At 56.1% G+C, this 25400-nt stretch overlaps 2 protein-coding genes across 7 annotated transcripts in view; one reads left to right on the top strand and one right to left on the bottom strand.

Moving 5' to 3' along the window:
• Window positions 1-11182, top strand: part of LOC107319038 (toll-like receptor 13) — a 23576-nt gene extending 12394 nt beyond the window's left edge. For 2 of the 3 annotated variants that reach the window (XM_015873528.2, XM_015873529.2), the window contains exons 3-4: window positions 5767-5815; window positions 6154-11182. In XM_015873528.2, the coding sequence (XP_015729014.1) occupies window positions 5787-5815; window positions 6154-9046 (2922 nt within the window). In that variant the 5' untranslated portion in view covers window positions 5767-5786 and the 3' untranslated portion in view covers window positions 9047-11182. Of the gene's footprint in view, window positions 1-4579; window positions 4706-5766; window positions 5816-6153 lie in introns of all 3 variants that reach the window. The other variant, XM_032446984.1, reaches the window with a different exon arrangement.
• On the bottom strand, window positions 10939-25400 carry NDRG4 (NDRG family member 4). Of its 4 annotated transcripts, XM_015873551.2 has the most exons (17): window positions 25273-25400; window positions 22218-22309; window positions 22068-22112; window positions 16889-16994; window positions 16385-16505; window positions 16171-16233; window positions 15938-15998; window positions 15614-15700; window positions 15425-15481; window positions 15057-15160; window positions 14828-14884; window positions 14696-14747; window positions 14490-14537; window positions 14260-14295; window positions 14066-14117; window positions 13638-13676; window positions 10939-13079 (listed from the first exon to the last, which is right to left on the bottom strand). In XM_015873551.2, exons 1-17 carry the CDS (start codon window positions 25307-25309, stop codon window positions 12925-12927), a joined length of 1212 nt encoding a protein of 403 aa, XP_015729037.1. In that variant the 5' UTR covers window positions 25310-25400; the 3' UTR covers window positions 10939-12924. The 4 variants fall into 4 exon arrangements, with proteins under 4 accessions (XP_015729037.1, XP_015729038.1, XP_015729039.1 ...); XM_015873552.2 differs by lacking the exon at window positions 13638-13676 and having other exon boundaries at window positions 25273-25399; XM_015873553.2 differs by lacking the exons at window positions 22068-22112; window positions 22218-22309; window positions 25273-25400 and adding an exon at window positions 19635-19778.

The raw sequence follows: 25400 nt of genomic DNA, 5'->3' as shown, positions 1-25400 counted from the left end.
ACATTTGAGGGGAAAAAAGAAAAACACACGATAAAGTCTAGATTTTTGTCATTGCATTAAGGCCTTCTCAAGTGTTCTTCAAAGTGACTTCTAGGCAGAGGGTGTTTTTGCAAGAGCAGCAGCCTGCTGCTTCTAAGAAGGTAAAACAGGGTTTTGTTGGTTAACTGGATATAGTTGTCCTTGTTAGGGACACAGAAAAGATTTTGGGACATTTTGCTCTGAAGTGTTTTATTATGCAATGTCAGCACTGGCAAGAGAGTCAATAAGCTTAGGAAATGCTCTTGTAAGACTCTCAAAGACATGCAGTACTCCCTTCTGAATTGTGTATGCCTGTCTACAGTACAAATACTTCTGAACCTTTGTATGCATTAAGTGCTGTTTCCTGGGGTGGGGGGGGTGGAAATAGCTCAGGAACACTAGTAAGAATACAGAATGTTTGCTCAGTTCACATTTGTCAGGAGCTAGAATACTGATGCTGACATTTTATGGTGCCAATATATATCATACCTGAGTATGCTGATATGTAATGATAATGAACTGCATAGAACAACTTTGCACTTTAACACGTAAGCAGGTATAGAATCTGACCCAAGTCTATCCTGTTACTCTTTCTCCAGCTTCCAAATTAAAATCCAGTTTTTGATTATGTAGGAGAAGGTGAGCATGGCCTTGTACTGAGAGATGTATGCTGGGCTTGCTATAACATGTTGTCCTTCAAGCATCCAAGTGGCTGGAGCATCTTGTGCTTAGTGTACCAAACTGTGTCTGCAATAAGGATGTGTTGGTACTTGTACAAGCTGGGGAAAACTAAGGTACATCTGTAGTAGATTTACTCTTTACTCTTCAACACTTATGAAGGGATCAAATTTCAAGAATCTCCAGTACCTTCATCACAGTCATTTTGGACATAATATCCATTCAAACACTGTCTAGGTTTTGGATGCATTCTAACCAGTGCATACAAGAACACTGGTGTTGGTTCTAGACCTAGCTTGTTCTACTTGAGGCTGGTATTTGCTCTCACTTGCATTTCCCAGTCTGATTACAGCTGGTGACTGGAAAGACACAATGATTTCTGTAACTTCGGTGGCAGTTAAGATGGTCAGGCAGAAAACTTCACAGTATCTATTTTCTTCAATTCTTAAATGAACTTGAAGTGTCAAAGGGAACTCTCCAGCTCTTTAGCATGTCCAGAAAAGCAGTGAAGATAAAACCTTTCCTGCTTTTGCACCACAGCAATCAAAGAATCAAGCAATGTCCTTGTATGGGAGCAAACTTAAGATTGCACAAACCTTTGTGTGCATCAGATTGCAGTTTGCAGTAGAGTTTGCTTCCTTATTTATACTAGTCAAAAATCCTTTTAGAACATCTACATATTCTGCAGAAGGAATAAAGCATTTTAAATACCATGTTGCAAGTCAAATTGTATATGTGTTTAAGTATCAGTATGTTGCAACTACACTATGATACTGAGTATTGACTGTGCTATTGTGTTGAGCAGCTGGGTGAACTAGATTAGATCAGTTTAATTAGCTTATGCCTCAGACATCCATTGATTTCCTTTTTGAATCAATTCTGAGACTCCAGAACTCTTATATGATTTCCAGCATAAGCTATGTCATGTATATTAAAACAAAGATTGCTTTTAAATGCAAAGCCAGAAGCGTTAACACTCTTGTTAGTAGATATGCTAGCCTTTAACAGTGACCGTGACTACTTATTGCAACAGGCCATTTCAAGACAAATAACTTGCTCCAAACCGTAAGTCACAAGTGAATAGATACATAAGCACTGTAAAGTACATACACAGATACTTCGGGTACAAGTGTAATTATTGTGGGTGTATCCTAAGCACACAGCTTTACACAAAGCCTTACACCTTTTAAGAAAATCAGTTCTGCTGTGGATAGGAGAAGTTACGTTGGGCAGCCACAAGATGGCAGCTGGAAATGAGAGCTGTGCGAATGCTAGCACAGTTTGCTCTGTGCGGTGCTTTTAGAAGGTCCTTCTCAGCCTGAGAAATGTAGGAGCCCTACAGTCAGCTGTGTCATGCAGAACTCTGCCCACAGCAGAGAAGCCTTTCTCAGTGTCTGCCTCTATAGAGTGGGGATCATTAGTAGATTACAATAATTATTACATAATGCTTTACAAGCTGTGTTCTAACCATAATAAAAGGCAAAGGGACATTTGAATAGACAGTGCTGTTTGTGTTAGCATTTCCCTTCAGTAAGGGACAAGATTAGCACAATAAAAAACAGACAAGCGATAGAGAAATACCTTTACAAAGTTTCTGTCTGCTTAGGTTCTCCCAAGATAGTACTCCAAAACTGGAAAACAACAAAATTTGTAGTTGGGGATCCATATTTATGTTCTCATCATTTCCAAGAGCAAGTTCACTGGTTTGAGAAAGGATGGATATTCATGCAACCATTAACCCACCTCCTCCATGCCCACTATGATCCATGTCCTTACAGACTGTTGTAATCTGACACAGTTTAGTTGTCTCATTCGCCGAGGCAACTAAAATATGTGGCAGCTCCAAAACAGACATATAACAGTAGGTAATATTCCTCTTTTGTATAAATCCCTGAAGTTAAAAGTATGAGCATTTGAGTGGCTCAGTTAATTATGCCAGCAGGTTCCACGTGATCTCCTGAGAAGAACACTGTTGAGATAAAGTCTCATTTTCATCTGAGCATGGACATTTCTTTCTGAAACAAAGTCTAACAACAGTTCACACATAGAAACCATGTGAACTGTAGTAATTAGTTTCCTAAAACTGTATGAAAGTGCTTTGGCAGCTGCTGCTTTAAACATTTAGGTCTGTACATAAATATTTATATCAGACCTTTGGGAACAGTAATTTATTACTCACCAAATACGAGGAATTTCACATTTATCTCACTGCAGCAATTGACCTTATGCAGAATACTGTCCAACCATGTTATGTAGATCTGTCATTTTTATTGTAGTGTCTTTGAGCATACATATTTCAGCAACATCATGGAATGTAATGAAGATAAGGGATACCCTGCCCTTAGAAATCCCACTCACCTGTAAGTGTCTCCTTACATGAACATGTCTTTCAGGAGGGAGGTGCACTACATGCTGGCACTTACTCTGATTGCAGTTATGCAGTCTGACCTCAGTTGCTGTTGCCTCTAGTTGGTTAGACTATAATCTGGACAGTGAACAAAAGCACAGAGCTGAAGCTGAATAGCAGGCTGCAACACCTGCCCATAATTTATGTGGTGTTTTCTTTTGGCTTAGCCTGTCCTTAGTTTTTTCACGAAAGACAACTTCTCTTACATACCTCATGGACAAATGAGCAGAGGGACCTGTAGCTCATCAGTCACTATCCCCATGAGTCCATGATGCTGGAGAATCCCAAGAGAAGGCAGGAAGGAAGCATTCAGGCTTACAGCATCTGACACCTGCTACTTCCTGAAGCAGCAACTTCCAGTCGCTGTAAAAAGCAGCGAAGGTGAGAGGCAGTTTAGACCGAAGGGAATTTCATCAAGGATGGAAACACAGGCAGTGGAAATGGGAGAGAACCACGAGTTTGAACACAGGCTGATACAATTCTACTAATAAAACCGGTAATATGTTATATCCCCAGGAGCTTGTATCCTCCTGCTTTTATGAGATCCACACATAAAAGGAAATCAGGATCTTCCTTGCATGTCTGATGGGACATTCTCAAACATGACATAAAGCAGTCAGGCTGAATTCAGATGATAAGCAGCACTGTGTTAGTGACTGTCACACTGAAGGTCAGCTGCAGTTGGGTTGCACATCTGAATTCAAATAGGCTGTATTTACAGAGGAAGCAAAGCCTTATTTTGCTGTCTGACTTCAGACAGTCACTTCCTTGTGCATAGGAAACACTGAATTGTAGATTCACTTGGGCACTTCTGCAGGAAGTAAACCCAGCTGCAGCTTCAACCTTTTTGTTGTTTTGTATTTGTAAAAATCTGATTGTTTTTGTGGTACTGCTGAGTTGGAGATTCCTTGGAATTCTATCAAAATTCAGTTGATTTTGACAGATGTGGAGCTTATTGTTCTAAGCTGAGATTTCAGCTTCTGTTTTTCATACGTGTGTTGCTGATTCACAAGCCTGGGAGCTAATTACTGAAAGTGAGTTACAGCCCCACTGATTTTAGCCAGGCTGGGATGCACAGGAGGGAGATTACTATAAACCCATTGATTCCAGGTTTCCAATTTTAAAAATTAATTCATAGTGAAGGTGTTTTTCTTGGGTTGGGAGAAGCTCTTTTAGGTTAAGCTGATATTCAAACGCTCAAGTGAAAGAAATTGGAAGCAAATATCAACTTACATTTGAGAACACAGGCTTAAAAGGACAAGTGACACAGCAAAGCTGCAGCAGATGCCCAGCACAGCTCTGCTTTGATCTGCAGCTGGAGCCCATGATTCATCTGCTTTGTTTGTCTCTCCTTCTATTGGCTGCCAGCAGACATTTCCTGGTAGGACACTGTAACTTAGTGCCTGCAGATGTGTTTTCACGGGCTGATTTATTAGCTGCCTGTAACGAATGAGCTGGATGCTTTTTCCCTCGCAGTGAGAGCTCTGAGGGAGGGATCAGATGATGGGGACGCCGCACCCGCAGGAAGCAGCGCCCCCTGGAGGAGAGTTCGGACTCGCTGCCAGGAGAGGAGACCCAGAGAGCTTCGTGACTTTAAACTAGGTTTGAAGTTGCTATTCAAAAAGCCAAAACGATGAGGAATTAATGTTGTTGATCATAGTTCGGAACAGCGGTTCCAGTCCATGTCACCTGCAGTCGTTGGACAGCAGTGGGCACAGCATCCTCCCCTCCTCTTGTCTTTCTTCCCACATATCTTTCCATTTGTTAAGTTTGCCCCACGTGACTCTTGGATCATGGCTTATTGCTACTAGCCATTCCTTATCCCACTTGGGATCTTGCCATCTATATTCCATAAAACTCTTTTGCAGTGCATCCCATTGATGAAGGGAACCAGAAATTATTCTGACCCTGAGATCCTATTTTAAGAATCCCTGGCAGAAGGAAATCAGTGTCTGGCTGTCCCCACAGCTGGTGCCTGAAAGAGAGAAGCAGGGTTGATCTGTGAGCAGTTTGCTTCCATGTGGTGGCTGTGTGCTGTGCCATCACTCTGTACCACCTCCTGGAGCTGCTGATCCTGGGCCATGCTGGAGCCCCTTGGACCCTGGGCCAAACCATGATTGTTAGAAGCCCCATAGCTCGTTAGATGTCTCTAGAGCTCTCACAGTCTACTGGCTTCTCTTAGTTTTGTCCTTTCCCCTCTCCCACTACAATCCAGTTCTGCCCAGCTCTTCTTTGTATAACTCAGTGGAGGAACCAAAACCAGTATGAGGCTCTGTGGGGGCTCGGGGAAAGGGGAAGTGATAGCAGCACCTTGTGACAGAGGGAGGGGGAATATAGCAGAACAGGAAAAAGTGGAGATATAATAACAGAGAGACATGGGGATTATTGAGGGCTAGAAGGATGTGGGATCCACAGGGGTATGGGGGCATAGAAGATTATGGGAACACTGGGGAACATGGGAACCTGAGGGACATGGGGGACATGGGGGGTCATGGAGATATGTGGGCATGAGAGGCATGGAGTCACAGCACAGAGCATCAGGGAGGTGGCACAGGCACTGGGGACAGGTGCCACTGCTGCTCTTCCAGAATGTGACAGCAGTTCCCACCACCTACGTCAGTGGTGACATGAAGTGATACCACAACTTCTCTTTTTCACCCCAGAAAGGAGACAGCGGCTGAGGATGATGGAGACAGCGGAGGAGAAAGCTCGGTGAGAGGGGGAAAAAGGGGATCCTGTATGGCTCTGTCCCTGTCCTTATCCTCATTCCTGCACTGATCCTATCCCCAGCACCCCTCCTGTCCACAAATGCCTGCATCCCTTTTGCCATGTCTTGTCCCCAGATCCTCAACTCCATATGCCAAACCAGTTCTGCCCTGGTTTTGCAGAGAGGAGGGCAGCAGTAGCGCGCTGGGTTATACTGGGTTATTGTAAGTGGGTTATGGTTATGGTGGGCAGCACTGGTCACGGTGGGCAGTACTTGGTTATACTGGGATGGGGTCACTAAGTCATCCTTGGCACCAACCCCTGACTCTCCCTATCTCTCCCAGGCCCAGCACCAGGATGTGTTCCCCCCACTGCTGCCCACCCCGGCTGCTGCTGCTGCTGACAGGGACCCTGATGCCGATGGTGCACTCGTATGGCTTTCGCAACTGCATCGAGGATGTCAAGGTACCTTTCCACTTCCGCTGCATCCAGCGCTTTCTGGAGTCACCGGCCCCAGCAGTGTCTGACCTGCCACCACATGCCACCGCACTCAATCTGTCATACAACATCATGCGCTGCCTGCAGCCCTCTGCCTTTGCCCGCCTGCCACAGCTGCAGACCCTGGGTCTGGCCTATAACAAACTGGAGACCCTCTCCCCTGGTGCCTTCAATGGGCTGGGTGTGCTGAATGTGCTGGACCTGTCTCACAACCAGCTGACCACACTCGCTGAAGGGGTGTTCAACAGCTTGGGCAACCTGTCCTCGCTGCTGGTACAACACAACCCCCTGCGCACGGTGTCACCAAGTGCTCTGCTCCCCCTGGTCAGCCTGCGCCTCCTGTCTCTGCGGGGTGGGCGGCTGAGCGGGTTGGGGCCGGTGGCAGCAGCAGTGCAGGGACTGGCACAGCTGGAGCTGTTGGACCTATGTGCAAACAACCTGACAACGCTGGGGCCAGGCCCACCGCTACCCGCCTCGCTGCTCACTCTGCAGCTGTGCAACAACTCGCTGGGGGAGTTAGCGGGGGGCAGCCCGGAGATGCTGAGTCATGTGAAGGTACTCGACCTCTCCTACAACAATATCTCACGGGCAGAGGCCTTCACCCAGCTCGACCTGCACAACATCAGCCTGCTCCACCTGATGGGCAACCCCTTGGATGTCTTCCACCTGTTGGACATCTCTGATATCCGACCTCGCAACCTGGATTTCTCTGGGCTGGTGTTGGGAGCTCAGGGGCTGAACAAGGTGTGCCTAAAGCTGCAGGGTCCCCAGGCCTTGCAGCGGCTGCAGCTACAACGCAACGGGCTGAAAGAGCTGCGGAGTCATGAGCTGGAGTCGTGTCCTGTGCTGCGAGAGCTGGACCTGTCCTGGAATCGGCTGCAGCAGGTGGGCTGTGCCAGCCGTCTGCTGGGCAAGAAGCAGTGGGAGGAGCTGGAAGTGCTGACAGTGGAGCACAACCTGCTGAAGAAACTGCCGTCTTGCCTGGAGGCCCAGGTGCTGCCACGGCTGCACAACATTTCCTTCCGCTTTAACCGCATCCTGACTGTCGGGCCAAGTGCCTTCGCCTACGCCCCGGCCCTGCGGGTGTTGTGGCTCAATATTAACAGCCTGGTGTGGCTGGACAAGCAGGCGCTGTGGGGGCTGCACAACCTGACAGAGCTGCGCCTGGACAACAACCTGCTGACCGACCTCTACGGCACCTCCTTCGCTCACCTCTGCAGCCTGCGCACCCTCAACCTGCGCAACAACCGTGTCTCTGTCCTCTTCGCTGGTGTCTTCCAGGGGCTGTCCAAACTGCAGACGCTGGATTTAGGGGGCAACAACTTGCGCCACCTGGCCGCACAGTCACTGCAGGGGCTGCCCAAACTGCGCCGGCTGTACCTGGACCGTAACAGACTGCTGGAGGTGAGCAGCACTGTGTTCGCCCCAGTGCAGGCTACCCTGGGGGTGCTGGACCTGCAGGCCAACAACCTGCAGTACATCTCACAGTGGCTGCGCAAGCCACCGCCCTTCCACAACCTGAGCAAGCTGTATGACCTGAAGCTGCAAGCGCAGCAGCCCTATGGGCTGAAGATGCTGCCTCACCACTTCTTCCAGGGCTTGGTGGAGCTGCAGCGGCTGTCACTGTCACGGAACATGCTGCGGGCCATCCCACCGGATGTCTTTGAGGACCTGGGCAAGCTGCGCTCCCTGACACTGGCTGACAGCAGCAATGGGATACATGACCTGCCTGACGGTGTCTTCAGAAACCTGGGCAACCTGCAGTTCCTGGACCTGGAGAATGTAGGGCTGCACTCGCTCACTCTGGAGGTCTTTGGCAACCTCAGCAAGCTGAAGGTGCTGCGTTTGGCCAGAAACGAGCTGAAGACCTTCAATGACAGCGTTGCCAGCCAGCTGCCTTCCTTGCGCTACCTGGACCTGCGCAAGTGTCCACTCAGCTGCACCTGTGACAACACATGGCTGCAGCGCTGGCTGAACAACAGCCGTGTGCAGGTTGTCTACCCCTACAACTACACCTGCGGCTCACAGCACAATGCCTACATCCACAGCTTTGACACTCGCGTCTGCTTCCTGGACCTGGGGCTCTATCTCTTTGCTGGGACTGCACCGGCAGTGCTGCTGCTGCTGGTGGTGCCGGTGGTGTACCACCGAACCTACTGGAAGCTGAAGTACCACTGGTACCTGCTGCGGTGTTGGGTCAACCAGCGATGGCGGCGGGAGGAAAAGCGCTACCTCTACGACGGCTTTGTGTCCTACAATTCAGCTGATGAAAGCTGGGTGTTGCAGAAGCTGGTGCCTGAGCTGGAGCGTGGTGCCTTCCGACTCTGCTTGCACCACCGCGACTTCCAGCCGGGCCGCAGCATCATTGACAACATCGTGGATGCTGTCTACAACAGCCGGAAGACAGTGTGCGTGGTGAGCCGCAACTACCTGCGCAGCGAGTGGTGCTCTCTGGAGGTGCAGCTGGCCAGCTACCGGCTGTTGGATGAGCGGCGTGACATCCTGGTTCTGGTGCTGCTGGAGGACGTGGCTGATGCTGAGCTGTCTGCCTACCACCGCATGCGGCGGGTGCTGCTGCAGCGCACCTACTTGCGCTGGCCTCTTGACCCCCCAGCCCAGCCACTCTTTTGGGCACGGCTGAAGAGGGCACTGAGGTGGGGGGAGGGAGAAGAGGAGGAGGAAGAGGAAGGCTTGGGTGGAGGGGCAGAAAGGCCCAGGGAGGGAGACAAACAAGTGTAGGGAGGGTGTCAGCTGGCTGCAGGATGGAGGAAAATCAACTGTAGGGTGGAGGACAACAGCTGGCCAAAGTGCGACAGGGAACCATCCATAGAGTGGAGGACAACCGGCCAAAGGGTGGAGGAGAGCCAGTGATAGGGTGGATAGCAACTATCCATATGGAGGATGACAACCAGCTGTAGGATGGAATGTAACAGCTGCCCATACAAAAGACTACAGTTGACCATAGCGTTGAGGAGAACCAGCTATCAGATGGAGGACAACTGATCATAGGGTGGATGACAACTAGCTGTAGATGGGAGGAAAACTGTGAGATGGAGGACAGCCAACTGCAGGGCAGAGGACAGAGGGCCATAGAGAAGAAAGTAACTGGCTGTGCAGAGGAAGAGAAGATACCACAGAACCACAACAGGGCTTTTCTCATCCCAAAATATCAGGGTCCCCTCCCAAGCGACATCAGAATGTCCTGTCTCACACCAAGTACCCAGATCTGCCAATTCAGATGTCTCTACTCAGTCAAAATCATTAAGTACTGTAGAATTAGATTCTGTGATTCCCCTCCAAAAAGGCCCAAGAACAACTTTCCTCACTTTAGACTGTTCCCCTCCAAAAGGACCTCAAACTGGCTTTTCTTGCCTCAAGACGCTTGTACCCATCCCAAAGGTCCCCAAAAGTGCTTTTCTCCCCCAGAGCAGAGTTTCTGGGATCCCACAAGGTGTTGCCACCCTTGGGCTCTGTTGTGCACAGAGAGGGGTCCCCAATAAAGCAAAGTCCCCCCTGCTTCACTTGTCCCTCGCTATGGTCATATGTGGGGTGAGGTGGGATGGCATTTTATGGGGCCGGACCATGGCACAGTCTGATGAGGGGGGCACCATCTCTGAGTTCTTTTTGTCCATTTTTGGGGATTCTGACTGCAAAATGGGGGGAAAACAGATTTTGAGCAAAGAACGGGCTGAGGTGGGAAAGCCCAGGAGGTCTCAAACTCTCCCAAACCCTCTCAGTATCACCAGAGCCCCGTCCCTCCGTGCCACATCCCCACGGCTCTTGGATGCCTGCAGGGATGGTGATTCTCCAGCTCCTTGGGCAGCTGTGCCACTGCCTCACTGCTTTCTAGGAGCACAAATTGTTCCTGTTACCCAACCTGGACACAGGACGTGGCTGCCAGCAGGTCACACTGTTACCATTACTCACTTGGTAACTACTGAGTGATGAGGAAGTGATTTAGAAGAAAGACAGGGAAGGGGAGTCAACCAGGACACATGGGAGAAACAAAGGGAAAATGAATGGGAGGAAGAAAGAAGACAAAGTGAGACTCTTTGCAGCTGTGCCAAGGCAAGGGACAAGAGGAGAGGACACACTGAAATACAGGAGCTTCATTCACGTGGTCACACACTGGAACAGGATGCCCAAAGAGGCTGGAAAAGCTCCATCTCTGGATATCCAAATACGGGATGCGGTTCCTGAGCCACCTCCGAGTTGACCCGTTTTGGGAGGGGAGTGTGACCAGGTGATGGTGTCCTGAGGTGGTTTACAGCTATGCTGTAAATACGTAAACAAAAGCTGGATGCAGAACCATTGGCTTTACATCTTTCCTTGCACAGTGATGGTTTCTGAGGGTTTTGGGGCTGCTTTCCAGGAAACCCCAGCGCAGCAGTGGGACCTCAGCACGGCCAGGTGAAACTGTGGGACTCCTGAAGCAGTGGGACGTGAGAGGAGCGTTCCCAGGGCACCCATGGCCTCGTGCTGGAGGAAGGGGCAGGAAGGAGGGCAGAACAGAACCAGAACCAGAACAGAAGCAGGAGCAGACACTGCCACCTCAGCCAGCTGTGAAGGGCTCCCAGGCTGCCCACCCAGATCTTGCTTCCAGGTTGAACTCAGCACATGAGAAAAGCACAGCAGATTCTTATCATCTTTATTAATAGTTGTTTGTGTTTGTTTGTTTTTTCCAATACAGTAAATCCTCTCTACAGCGACAGGTTAGTTAAATCTGGTTTACATATTGCCGTCCTGTGTGAGAACCGCAGCCTCAACACCACTGTGAGAAAACCAGGTTGCGCTCAGACAGGGAAAGGGAGGAAAACGCATTCAATTCTGATGTGACCAGGAAAAGAGGAGAACCAATGAGATCAAAAGAACAAACCACAGAGGGAACAGAACGAACCAACACAACCCAGGTGGGAAACCAAAGGCAAAGCACAGCCAGACCACCTCAAATGGAACCACACGGCACCACTTGTACGAGAAAACAAGGGGAGCAAACCCAAAGGTCAGGGACCGGACAACCCCATATCTATAATATGTATAGGTATTTATATATATATCATCTGGAAGGACACGCTGAGAAAATGGGTGATCGCAGTGGTATCTACAGAAAAAAAAAGGTCTGCTTAGCATTTAGAGTCACACTGAGAGGAAGCACACGGCAGAATGAAAGGGGGAAACAGGGACACTGGTGCTGTCTGTGTTATGGGGCACGGACCGAGGCACCGGCCTTGGGGCCAGGAGCCCTCGAGCACCCGCTGGGAGCCCTGTGGCCCCTTGATGGGGGCGAGGGCCTGTGGGGAAAGTGCTTCAAGGGGGCTGCACGGGACCTGCTCCAGCCCAGATGGATCCTCAAAGGGGCTCTGCAGCTGCCCCAGGGCCACCAGGAGGCCCCGAGCACCCATCACCAGAGCTGGGCTCTCCTTTGGCCCAGGCACGGAGGAGCTGGGTTGGGTGGCTGATGGCAGGGCTCAGCTGTCTGTGCCACTTGGAACTGGATGGGGCCCTGCAGCCTGCTTAGTGCCAAGCCCTTGATGGCCGGCTCGCTGCAGAAGTGAGACATGGGGGAACCATCTCCCATGGACAAAGCCAGGTGTGGAATGTTCCCCGTGTGCCATGGGGTCACTTTGTAGAACTGACACGCTGAGGTGGGGGTGCCCCGAGGGGCGGGGGGTGCAGGGGGCTTCCCGGAGTGGGGTGGTCTCATCTTATTGCTAATGGCTCTGCTGCAGTGACAGCCACAGGCTGAGGGGTGGATCCTCACGGTGTCCCCAGAACCAGCAGCCTCCAGGGACCAGGTGAGGCAAGGGGCAGACAGAACCCCCCCCCCCCCCCCCCCCATTTTTGGCAGCAGTTGTCCTTTTTGCAAGAAAAACGGGGCCAAGGCAGCACTGTGCATGGGATGTGGGCTGGGGGGATGCCCACCACCCCCTTCTGCCCTGACGGCTCAGGCTGAGACCTCCACCCCTGCCCTGGGCAGCTCCCGAGGTGCATGGCAGGGAGGGGCACAGGCAGGATGCAATTGCTCGTGATGCCCAGCGTGCACCTGGGCTGCAGGTCCTGCCTGTGCCAGGGATCCCACGCAATGCCCGGGGAATGGCAACTGGGGAGAAGAATGGCAGCTGCAGCCCCAGCGTGGGCACTGCCCTCTCCCCAAAATGACCACACACAGCACCCCAGCCCTGGCTTCTTTCTGACTCAGCCACCCTCCAGAAACCAACCTACCTCTCTGCATCCTGCTGTCCTGCCCGTGTCCTGCCGTCTCACCCACGTCCCACTGTTCTGCTCCGTCCCACCACCCCATCCCTGCTCACCCATCCCGGCCATGTTCCCACGCCGTCCTCCCTCCCACGCCAGGGCCAAGGCAGTGCTGGGGGTGGCGAGGACTGAGGCAGAGCCACGTGTGATCACTGGGCTGAGCTGGGACTCTGAGCCTGGAGGTGACGAGGAGGAGCTCCTCCGGTGCCCAGCGAGGGAGGGTGGCCAACAGCAAAGAAAATTAATCAACCCCAGGGGAGCGAGAGCACTGGCAGAGGTCGTCCGCGGGGCGGGTGGGTGCTGGCGGGATGCTGACGGATGGGAAATGGCTCTGGAGGAAACGGTGGTGGCAGCCGTGGGCCTCAGCACGATACCTCCATGGTGTGGTTGATCTGCCCCATGGCCTCGCTGCTCTCCGAGTGGGTACAGGCACGTGGTCGGGCACCTTCCACCGAACTGGCGCTGGTGAGCGAGGCTGTACGGGAGCGTGCCAGGCGGGTCATGCTGGCGGACGGCACTGCAAGGGCACAGAGAGGGGGGCTGGGTGCTCGGCCAGGAGGGGCTGGGCCGACACTGCCTAATGCAAGCAAAGCTGCTGGCCTGGAGCTGGCCCCACTCCCCAAGGCAGATGGCCCCAGGCACAAGCTTGCAGCATGCAGTGCCACAACACGAGCAGCTCCGTGCTGGCAGAGGATGCGGTGCCCCAGCCAATCCCCTGGGCAGTGAGGCAGTGGGAAGCCCCAGCCACCGTGCTCCAGGGGGTGTGAGTGGGGATGGGAGCGTTCCCTGCTCCCCAGGGTGAAGGTGGACCTTCCTCCAGCATAATGCACCGCGGGCACAGCTCCTGTTGTGTGGAAGAGCACGCGGTGGGCATGCTGCCTGCATGGGGACACTTGTCTGAACGCCAATGCTCAGCCCGCAGCCCTGGCTCAGGGTGGGGGCAGCCCAACGCTTTGGGCAAAGCAGAGCAGGGCAGAAGGCACCGCTGGGGAAGGGCAGCCCCATGCCCAGGCTGCTCCCAAAGGCACCCAGCAGTGGCAGGGCTCAGCGCCAGGAGGGCACCATGCAGCGGTACCTGCACCTCCACTCAGCCTCCGATCCTTCAGGTGGGCGACTGGCGGGAGCAGGAGGAGGAGGAGGGCAGAGAGAGAACATCAGCTGCAGCGGGGGCTGCACAGGGACACAGGGCTCCTCCTGACCCATGTGCGTGCACACATCTGTGTGGGTGCACACGGACCCGCACACACACACACACACACACACACAGTCCTCTTACACACACAGCCTGTTCACCCCACACCCCAAACACATGGATGGGCACCTTGTACACACACAGCACTAGGGACACATTTACAGCCCTCCTTCAGGATGGGCACACGCATGTGCCAGGCTGCTCTGTGGCACACACACACACACACACACACGCACACACACACACACACACGCACACACACACACACACACGCACACCCAGGCAGCCCCATGCCCAGCCCTGGCACTCACTGTAGCCCATGCCTTGCAGGAAGTACTTGAAGGCTTCGGTCAGCTTGCCGGGCTGCAGGGAGAGAGAGAAGGAGCTGCACAGCCCCACACCAGCACCAGGACCCCCGTGGGACTCCTGTGCCCACATCAGCCCATCCCTTTATGGACAGGGGCCGCACCAGGCCATGTCTCAGGGGCTGATGGAGGACACTCACCTGTGTCACCTGGGGCAGCCCACCAGAATCTGCCATCTGCACAGAGAAGGTCCCGGTTAGTTCGAGGGACGCCTTTTCCCCCACCCCAAACCCTGGTGCCCACTGGCAGGATCCTACTGCCAGGTCACCCTGCTCACTCCAGTCCCATATGGACCTCGGGCTGGGAGACAAGGACAGCCTATTGCTGCAGGGCAGTGAGGGCCGCACTGCTCCCCCCATCACCCACTTACCTTCAGAAAAGTGGTGTTTGTGGGATCCAGCTTGGAATTACACTCCACCTGTGGGTGAGAGGGACAAGAACTAGCACCATGGGGTGTCCCACGTCTGGCAGAAGCTGCCCACAGGTACCACCTTTGGTCCCAGCACTGGCACATCCCACCCCAGGCAACCACATGTGCCCATGTGCCTGCAAGCATGGATGCCTACAATCACTCACCACACCCTCTTCAGCGGGAGCGTTGTCTCCCACCACCAACATCACAGGGCAGCTGGAAATGAGAGAAGGAACGGGCACAGTCAGGGCTCGGGCTGGGCTCCTTGCCCTGGGCGGTGCCTGTGCAGCTCTTACCGCAGTGTCTTGGCGTTGGGCACAGTGCCGGGCCGGTTGATGTCGAGATCCCTGCGGCTGCAGGAGGAGAGAGAACCAGTGTGAGCATGGAGGCAGGCACAGAGCTGGGGTGTGCCCAGAGAACGGCCCTGTGGAGCCCTGGTGTCCCAGCACACTGTGATCCCCCAGCACACTGCTCCCCTCCCTTCACTCCCAGCTGAAGATGGCAGTGCTGCTGGGTGCTGCTCACCTGTTGTACATGTTGAGGAAGAGCTGGAGGTTGAACTGGTTCACCACGCTGCCAATCTGCTGCCTGTAACTCTGCACCAGCTCCGTGTTGTTCACCAGCTCCTCCTGCAGCGGCAGGAGACAGAAATCAGGGCCAGGGCCACCAGGTGCCCATGCCTTGCCCGCTGACAGCAGAGCAGAAGGATGAAGGCATGAGTCTCACCCAGCACCGGGTAGGGCTGAGCCCCACATCAGGCAGGAGGGATTCAGGCAGGGCTTTGCCAAGCCCATCCCCAGCACCACAGCACCCAGCACTTGGGGGTAGGGCACAGCCAGGCTGGGATGCTGTGGGGACAGGCGCAGGCAGAACGCAGGGCAGGCAGCCCTTACCTGGCTGAACAAGTGGGACAGGACAGTGTCTGGCAGTGTGCTGGTGAGGCCTGAGAGCTGTGGAGGGAGCACAGGGAGTTACCATCCTGCTGCCGCTGGCTCCTGCCCTGGCACTGCAGGGTGGCATGGGATGGGGGCACAAGGCCCAGGATGCCACCAGAGCATGGAGGGGTTCGAGGTCCTGCCCACCTTGGCAGCTGCCCAGTCAATCCAGCCTTTGCCGTTGGGGTCAATGTTCATGAGGACCAGCCCTTCAACCAGGTCGGGGAAGATGAGCTGCACCAAGCAAGAGGAGGGATGTTCAGCACCAAGAGGCAACGTGCTCACCAGCAGCACTGCCCACTGTGCAGGCGCTACAGCCTGTGTTGGCACAGCACTGCCATCCCAAACCCCCCTGCCCTCCAAAAGTCTTCATAGCTGTGCCTGGGGTGCCAGCTCAGGCTCCTGCCTACATGCTGGGCTGGCAGGAGGCACAGGCAGCTCAGGGCTACTCCATGCAAGCCCCAGACTCACCGCAAACTTGGCCAGCACGTAGGCTCCTGCCCCAACACCGATCCCAATCACATACTTGAACCTGGAAAGCAGAGACGTACATGTGAGGAAACGGTGGGAAACGGCAGGGCATCCCTTCAACGAGGATGGGGCACAAAATGACAGGCAGGTACCGGCCAACCAGAACAACTGCCCCAGCCCCGAGCCCTCCTGCTCCTCTGCTCCCTGCACCAGCTGAGGGGAGGTCAACTCACCCAAAGTGCTGCACCACGCTGGGTAACATGGCAGCCAGCTGGTCCATGGATGGGTACTGGTACCTGCAGCAGGGGGAGCACAGGGAGGTGGTTGTGGGGCCTGTACGGAGCTCACAGCTCTGCTCACCCACCGTATTGCCCACATGGGTAAGCAGGAGGTTGCCCTGTCAAGAACAACCAGTGGGCACGGCAGGTCCCCAGCACAGGCACCTACCCCTGTGGGAACTGCGAGGCTCCTGCCTGCTGGCCTGGTGCATCCACGTGGCACACTGCAAAGTGCTGAGTGATCTCCTGCATGTCTTCAAAGTTGAAGAATGCATTGAAACAAAGCTTGTCTGTCAAAGGGAGGCAACGATCAGACACCAAACACCCAGCACGGGGCCCGCTGGGTGCGGGGTGCATGGAGACAGGTCATCCACTGTCCTACTCCTTTGGCCAGGCGCTGATGTGCCACCAAAGCCCCCCACCCCCTCCCTCTGGGTTTCTGGTCCCCACAGCAGACCATGGCTGCTGATAGCAAGGGCTGCGTGTCCCTAGCAGGAATTAAATGAATGGGGATAGACACCCAGCACTGCAGGACAAGGCCACGGGGCCTCTAAACAGCCACACTGCTCCCGTCCAGCATGGCCGAGATCATTCCCATCCACCCCATGCTGGCTTCAGAAAGGAGCAGGCTGGTTACAATGGGCAACGTAGCTCCTTCACTGCAGGCACTCACGGTTGAGGCCCACGTCGTGGTACGTCAGGATGGCAGGGCGGTTCCCTTTGGGTGAGCCCCGGATGACCACGTGCAGCAGCCCATAGGGCGTCTCAATGTCGTGTTCCTGGGGGAAGAGGAAAGATGGGTGACATTTGTCCTGCCCCACACAGCCCTCCTGACACTGCCACCCTCCCAAGAGTCGTGTGTGTGTGTGTATCTGTGTGTGTCTGTGTGTGTGTGTGTGTCCGTGGCCACAGGCTTCAGCGTGGCCAGCATCCCAGCAATGCCTTCCCCATGGAAACCATCTGTGGGTAAGCAAGCACCTGCCAGACAGCACCATGGAGATGGCTCCTGGAGCGCAGGGCATGCGGCCCCACAGCCCCTGGGAGGGATGAGACCCGAGCTCCAGGCAGCCCTGAGTCTATGCCAGCAGCAGAGGGCAGAGCACTGCAGATAAACACTGCCAGCCTCCACCAGCTCCACACAGGGCGGAGTTTTCCCAAGCTGGATGCAGCTACTGCATATTTAATAGCAGCCTGTGGATGGCTCCTCTGCAGACTCCCCATGGGATCCACATTTGCTTTCACCATCGACACGAGCAGATTTCAGCTTCTTAGCAGCAGCAATGAGCAAAGTCCATCCAAATGCAGCCCAGCCCCTTCCCAGGAGCCACGGCAGGAAAAGTGCAGCCATGCCCCAGAAAGAGGGTACGGTAAATACAGAGCATCTGGGATGGTGCAGGAGAACTGAGATGGGATGGGAAACAGGAAGGGATGGAGAGTTTGGGATGGGGTGGGCAGATTTAGGGTTGGTGTACAGGATGGGATGGGATCCAGGATGGAATAGGTGTATCGTGGTATGGGACCACGGGATGGGGTGAAGGCATAGAGGTTTCAGATGGAATGAGATGGGGTAGGGTGGTTTGAAATGAGACAAGAGAATTCGGGATGATTGAAGAGGGTTTGGGATGGCAGTGAACATGGGATGGGGCGGGTGGGAAACGGGATAGGACAGGAGGTCTCAGAGGGAAGGAGACCACAGCAGTTCTGGCAACAAGATGAGAGAACAGTGTGACCCACTTGGCCTGGATTCACTGCGCCTGGGGCAAACAGGCAGCGGCCAGATCCCAAACATTGCCATGGGAAATGCCACATCCTGAGCTCAAAATGAGCTAAAATAGCCACAGAATCCCATGTGGAACAGGCATGTTCCACACAGGGACCAGGAACTCCTTGTGCCTGACTTTCTCTTGCTTGGGAGGATGGTGATGGCCAGGGAGAGAGGGGGAGTAAAAGGCAGTTCCTTCCTGACCACCCTCTGACCCTCACTTCAGCCCTGCTAAGGAGGAGGGAGCAGCAGGGACCTCATTGCCAGGGCACCTTCAGGGCACAGACGCCCCCAGCTCCCACTCGCTGCCATCAGAGCTTCTCCCAGCTGGGGGGTTCCAGCCCGCTGTGCCAGGCCCACAAGGTCACAGCGGTGTAGCTCCATCCTCAAGCCTGAGGATGACCCTGAGAGCTGCAGACCAGCCCCACGGATGGGACGATGCGGGGAGAACGGCCCCTCCACAGCCACGTGGGCTCCTGCAGCCACGTGCCACCAAGGACTGTGAAGGACACAGGGCTCGGGCAGGAGGAGCAGCCTGAGGACGGATGCTCCTCGCCATGATGCCTCCCCACGCCGCCAGCTGCTCCCCCAGGGGCTCACAGCACCACAGGACAGGGTGGTGTCATCAAGGGCTCCTCGAGCTGATGCTGAGCTCCCCAAGGACACCCTGACCCAGCTCTCAGCCACAGCCATCACTCCACTCCATGGCTCATGGCACCCATCCCTTCCCTCTCACCTCTCCCTGCAGGTGCTGAGCAGGGACACACGACAGATGGGAAAACTGAGGCAGCAGAACGTCTTGGCCCAAGGTCACCAAGCAGGAGGTGTCCACACAGCCCAGCCCTGGGCACGGGGCTCTCTGTTCCCCCAGCACAGCTCCCTCCCAGCCCTGACAGCTCCACAGCACAAACCATCTCCTTCCCATTGCTGTGACCCCCACCCATCAGACCAGGCACATCCCTGCCTGCTGCGGCACTGCTGGGTGCACAGCCCTGCCCTCTGCTGCAGATGCGGCTGTGCTGGCTCAGGGGAGAGGCTCGTGATGGAGAGAACGAAGCCAACAAGGGGGTGACTGACAAGCCGTGGCTGCAGCGAGGTGCCGTGGTGCTGCAGCACCCAAACATGCCCGGCACAGCCCAGCTCCGTGCGGGGCTCAGCATCCGCAGGGTTCCCACTGCCCACCCTGCACAGCAGCCTGTTGCCATCACTGAAGATGCTGCAGAACAGCCGAGGGGTCGCTCCCCGATGGTCACTCCCTGGTCCTCCATCCCCTCAGGCGCTGGGTGGGTGCAGCAGATCCCCCCTGCCCGCACTCATCCCGCAGCTCCGCTCGTCCCGGCGCGGCAGCCCCACAAGCTCCGCCAGGCCCGAGGAGGTCGCGCTCAAGGACAATGCGGCCCCGAGCCCAGCGCCGCACCAGGGATGCGGTGGATGCGGTGGATGCGGTGGATGCGGTGGATGCGGTGGATGCGGTGGATGCGGTGGATGCGGTGCTGGTGATGCTGCGGGAAGGAAGGGCTCCCCGCTGGGAGCTGCGCCCACCCCATCAGCTGCCCGGCGCACAGCGAGCCCCACTCGGTGCAGCAGCGCTCCGTCCTGAGCCAGTGGGGCAGGAAACGGGGCAGAACCCACCGGGACAGGCTGCGGCGGTACGTACCCCATCCCAGCACTCGGGCATGGCGAGGACCGTGCGGGTTAAAGGTGCGCAGTCAGGGAGGGCCGGGCGCGGGGTCCCGGCGCAGGACACGGCGCTGCAGCGGATCGGGGTGAAGCGGAGCTCTGCGCCGGCTCAGCCCCTCGCCTCGATTTATAAGGGAGCCCCAGCCCTGCGCTAAGCCCTCCCTCTCCCTTCCCCCTCAGCCGACGTGCAGCCCCAGCAGGTTTGGCCTCCATTGCAGCCGAGTGCCGCGATGCAGCCGGCGCTCAGCCATTGGCTGCCACGCGAATTATTCATGCTCCAATTGGCCCCAAATACCCTTGTTTATGAAGAAAAACGCCTGGCGCCGTGCGGTACCAGCTCCATCTTCCCTCCCTCAGCAGGACAGACACGGGCGCCCAGATGGGGCTGACACCGTGTGTGATGCGGAGCATCCTGCAGGCAGAGCTCGGCGCCCCTCACCTGCACCATGTGTGCACACAGTGCAAACACGCACAGTCATTCCTGAGCCCGCAGCCAGCCAGGCCGGAGCCTGCAGCCGTGCACACACACAGGGAAGCACTGGTGCACCCACAGACACACACAGCAGGTGATCTATTACTATTACTATTACTGTCTATGCACACATATGCACATGAAACCTTGTGCACGCGTGTGGACACACATGAATGTTGCCCCACTATGCCATCCCCTCACCCAGGAGCATAAGAAAGTCTATGCCCAGGGTGGGAAGGTGCACGTATGAAACAAGATACAGTGTGGGTATGTGGCCACAGAGAGGTTACACGACACAAATCCCCCCAGCCCTGCCTGGAGCAGGATGAAAGCACAGCCCTAATTCAGCCCATACCTGGATATCACTATTGGCACGTGAATCAGCCAGAGGAACAGCCCAGCATCCCCAGTGGGTCGGACCACATCCCTGCGCCACGCAGCAGCATCATGCTTGTCTCTCCACCTGCCCACTGCTCACATCCAGTGATGGTTTCTCACCCCGCACCTACAGCCCAACTCTACTGGCTGATAGTCACAGATGGAAGCCTCCATCCTGCCTGCAAGTCAGGCTGGCTTAGAAACTATGCTCTGCTATGTTGAATGACCATGTAGGAGGTGGAAGCCCATGTCCCAACAGACTTTTAGCACAGGAACAAAGCTGTCCACACGTGTACGTGCCATTGTGGCAGCAGGTAAGTCCATGGGCCCAATGGGAAACATCCCAGGGTACTGAAAGAATTGGATGATATAATGGTGAAACTCTTCCCTCAGTTATTCTCCAATGGTCTTAGGAATATGGAGAGGTCCCGGGCAACTGGAAGCTGGAAAATGTTGTCTTTGTTTTTCAGGAATGGTAAGAAAAATCATCATTTCCAGGCCTGGCAGAATCAATTCAGTTTCTGGTACAATTAAGGAGAAGATAGTTCTCCCTAAAACACTTGAAACACTCCAGCAGCACGGCATCAGCAACACCTGCTTCTCCCTCCTCACCCCTGCCTTGGTGATAACAGCCTGTTCCCATCGGCTCTGCAAACCACACCTCCCTGCATCCTGACAGGACTCTGCTGTGACACTCCACACACGTGGGTGATGGAGGCTGAAGGGGCCAGTCCCAAAAGCCTGGGCACTGTGTCTGCCCACACAGGCACTGAGGCGATCCTGCCCATCCAGCAGGGTGACTGAAATCAGCTTAAGTTGCTCCTCACAGGAGCTGGGAGTTCAGCATAGGAGCTGAGAAGATGCAGCCAGCACTGGCAAGCCTCAGCTCACCAATGTATGCTGTGCAGTACCCTTACAGGGACCTGGGAAAGCACACACTGTGCTCCAGCCTTCCTGCTGCTGGAAGAGGGACAGGCAACAAGCCAGGGAGCAGCAGCCCACATCCCAGTCCCTGCGTACTGACAGCCCAGTTGCCATCAGGGGAGCACGGCACAGGCTGAGCCCAAGACAGAAGTAGGGACTGAAATACAAGCTGGGACCAGGTGCAAGCAGAGCCTGCGGGGACTCACAGCCACAGGCTCCTGCTGCCGGGCAGCCCCAAGGCCAGGCTGCTTCAGGAGAGCTGGGCCGGGCAGGGGCAGTGCTCTGCCTCCCAAAAAGAGAAAGACACTTTCACCCACTCTTGTGTAACTGGGGAGCTGGCATCACCCAGGGAACCATTGCCATGGCAATGGCAGAAGGGCTGGAAAAGCAGCCTGGTTTTTAGAAGAAAACACCAGTCCTAAAAAGGTTTTGTCCCCGGCTCGTTGCCAAGTGCCCACCAGCCACATCCGACCGCCAGCACCAAGTGCTGCAGTAGGCGACAAGCCAGCACCCCCAGGGCGCTGCGGGCAGACCCACAGCCACGGCCCCCTTCCCACAGCACAGGCACCAAGCAGCCAGCGCCTGGCCAAGCTCTGGGGCAAGAGACAACTCGTCCACCCCCACAGCCAGTCCTACCTTCCAGTCTGTGTCTGCAGCAGAGAGGAACACGTCTGAGTTCTCCTGTGGGAGAAGAAGAGCCATTAGATACTGAGGGCTGGAGCGCACCAGTGTCTGAGTCCTGGCAGCCAACACGCAGGTTGGAGCCAGAGCTGTCCCCCAACTCACCAGCTCAGCATCCTGGCCACGCAGCAGCGGCTTCTCCTCAGTGAAGCGCAGCTCATGCAGCCCCGCCATGGTCATCTCCTGCAGCAGCAGCCCTGTCCGAGGGGAGGGAGACATCAGCACCCTGCAGGGTCCTGCTTCAGCTGTCCCTCAGCCCTTCTGCCCAGACAGCCACATCAGCTCCCATCCACTTGGCCAGCGGGGCCTGCTGCACTGGCTTGGGCTGGGGCTGCAGTAAACCCAGCTTTGAGGCCAGGAATGGAAGTGAGGGCTGGCAGCACCTGGAAGAGCTCAGCTCCCACCCGGCTCCAGCTCTCCAGTTAAGGGCTCGGGCAGACTGGGAGAGCAAGTGTGTGTCAGTGCTGGTCACCCTGTGAGTACACAGCCTGGGGCGACAGTGGTCCCATTTCCACGGCAGCTCCCAGCATTGGCCAGAGAGATGGGTCAATGTCTGAGCTGCGTGCAGGCTATGGGCAGACAGTGTGGGAGCAAAGGAGAGCTCCCTGCAGAGCCAGACCGAGGTGTGACATTTCTCAGCCACGCAGAGGGACGCTCTGAGCATTGGAATGGCTCCGTCAGGGAGCAGAGCCCACCCAAAGGTGGTATGGCAATGATGGGAGGAAGCCAAACCCGGAGCCTTTACCCACACAGCTCTCCCCTCATCTACAGAGTAAGGGCTTGCAGGGATGGTGCTCGCTGTGTGTGGGGCTGTGTGCTGCTGAGCAGGGCACCGAGGCTTTGTACACCCCAATGCCAGCATTGCCAGCGTACCCCCAGATATCAGCACAGCTCAGGAAGCAAAGGGGAGCGAGGGGCTGCACAGTAGCTGGTCACACTCAGACAGTGACAAAGACAAAGGGAATGGGGACAGAGACAGTGCAGGCTGCCCTGTGTATGCTCAGGGTGGGTCCCAGCAGGTCCCATGGCCACCCGTTCCCCAGCCATACTCCTGCTGCTTCCCACACAATCCCTCCATGGAGCCCAGCGAGGACAGGTCTGTGCCAGCACCAAGCAGAAGCAGCCCCCGCTCCATCAGCCAGGCCTGCTGCGTGCTCTGCTCAGCACCTCACCTGAGGCAGCCCCAGCTGGAGCTGCAGAACTACAGTAACATCACAGGGTGTGCTCAGCCCTGCCCCAGCCACCCAGAGCACAGAAGTGATGGGAAGCTTCCCTCCAGAGCTGTGTTCTGCTAATCCAACCGAGTTTTCAGCTGTAAAACCGAGCGGGCTCTGCCACCTGGCTGCTCTCTGCAGCAACCACACTTTGCTCAGCTCTCTGGGAGCAGTCCGACAAACCAGAGAGGTTTGGAAACAGAAGCAGCAGCACAAAACCTCCCAGAGCTCCTGCAGCCCCAGTCCCACAGCAGCTCCAGCCCTGTGCCCCATCTCAAGGGAGCGAAGGTTAAAAAGTGGGGGGAAATTGGCCTCACCGGGAGCCAGGTCTGGAAGAGCAGGAGAGTCGTGCACTGACAGCACCGACCGCTGCGTGGCCGCAGTCCCAGGGCGGCTGGGGACAGCACTTAGCGCACGGTCGGTGCCTTCGTTAATTAAAGCCGATAATCAGAGGGAGGGAGGCTGAGCGATGAGGAACGGCCCCGTGATCTTGGTGTGTGGTGGGGGGAACACCGGCCCATGGGAGGCATGGCAGAACCCCACTCCAACCAGCATCCTCAGAGCAGAATGACAGCCATCAGGAGCAGTTATAGGCTCAGGAGCAGGAGGGGAGCTAAGGGTCAGCGTTGGGGATCTCCATAACAGGGAGACCCAGGGGTGCTGCAGCCCCGCAGCAGGAATCACAGCCACATCGTGGCTCCCTGGAGGTGCCCAGCAGTGCCAGTGGGCAGCCCCAGGCTGTGGGCCCAGCCAGTGGCAGCATGGGGACCCTCCAAGTCCTGCCCAGCTCCAAGCTGCCCAGGATGGACATGATGGCCGAGGAGGTGCCAGCAGGGCTGGCACTGAGCACTTTCCCCTCCGGCTCACCCCAATACTCCCCAGCAGATCCATCCCCAGGTGTTCCCACTCCGCCTTCCCCACGTGGTGCCAACCCGTCCTGAGCAGAGCTGGGGCACATTTCCTCCCTAATCCCAAACCCATCCCAAACAGAGCACAGCACCAACCAGCTGCACAGCCAAGCAGCAGCTGAGGGCCAGGAGCACAGTGCCCTGCTGCTCCCCTGAAGGCACTGCTGTGTAGGACACACTCTGTGTGCGCTGCCAGGAGCAATTGAAGCGACCCCTTTTCCATTTCCCTCTTTTCAACGGATCAGACACGTGCCCAGGAACCACCCACCCTGGGCTCTCACAGCACGGCAGCACAAACCCCTGCAAACAGCCTTTTCCCTGCACCTTCCAGGGCTGAGCCGAGGAAGGGAGATGCAATCGGCCACTGCGGCTCTGCCCTGCGGGGCCCTGGCACCGCGGAGATGCAGATGGAGGCAGCCCCGTTGGCTCTGCCTTCCCTGGCAACCTGCAGCCCAGTGTTCACTTATTGAAAGAGAATCAGCAAACGGCAAGGAAACGCATTACTGCTCACTGTCATACTTCTCATCCCAGTGAGGCCGCAGGAAGAGTTTAACAGTGGTGACCAGAAGGCAGGTGACCCCCAGGGGCCGCCCTGCTGCCCCCCGTGTGCTGCCCAGCGTGGCACCCCGGGGTGCCGGCACAGCTCCTCGGGGTGAATGGAGCGGCGTGCGGCAGACGGGGATGGGGGGGAGAAACCAGAGGAACGGGGCTGCTGGAAAACCTCACAGCGCACGGCGTGGGCCCCCTCCCACCCCCCGGCGCAGGACAAGCCCCCACAGCCGGGTCGAGGCTGACCGGGGAAGCTGGCAGGGGGGCTGCTGGCCCCGAGGCTGAGCCGCAGGATGCTCCGGCAGCCCCGCACAAGGACCCCGCAGCCCTCATAACCTCCCCAGCCCACGCGGGGCCACGAGCGCTCCGAGCCCGAGGGCTGCGGCAGCAAAGAACGGAGCCACCGCGAAGCTGAGCCCCAACCTTCGGATGGGATGCGAATGGAACGATGCGGCAGCGCGACCCGCCGTGCCCCCGGGGCTCGGGTACCTGTGAGCAGCTCGATCTTGTGCCGGAGAACCTTCATGCCGGGCCGGCGGCCCCGGCGCGGGGAGCGAGCGGAGCCGGAGCGGAGCGGAGAGGAGAGGAGCGGAACCGAGCGGAGCGGAGAGCGCAGG

This window comes from Coturnix japonica, chromosome 11 (assembly GCF_001577835.2).
Source record: "Coturnix japonica isolate 7356 chromosome 11, Coturnix japonica 2.1, whole genome shotgun sequence".
NCBI classification, from domain to species: Eukaryota; Metazoa; Chordata; class Aves; order Galliformes; family Phasianidae; genus Coturnix; species Coturnix japonica.
Note: the sequence above shows the minus strand (reverse complement) of the source record. Positions and strands in the feature narration are given on the sequence as shown.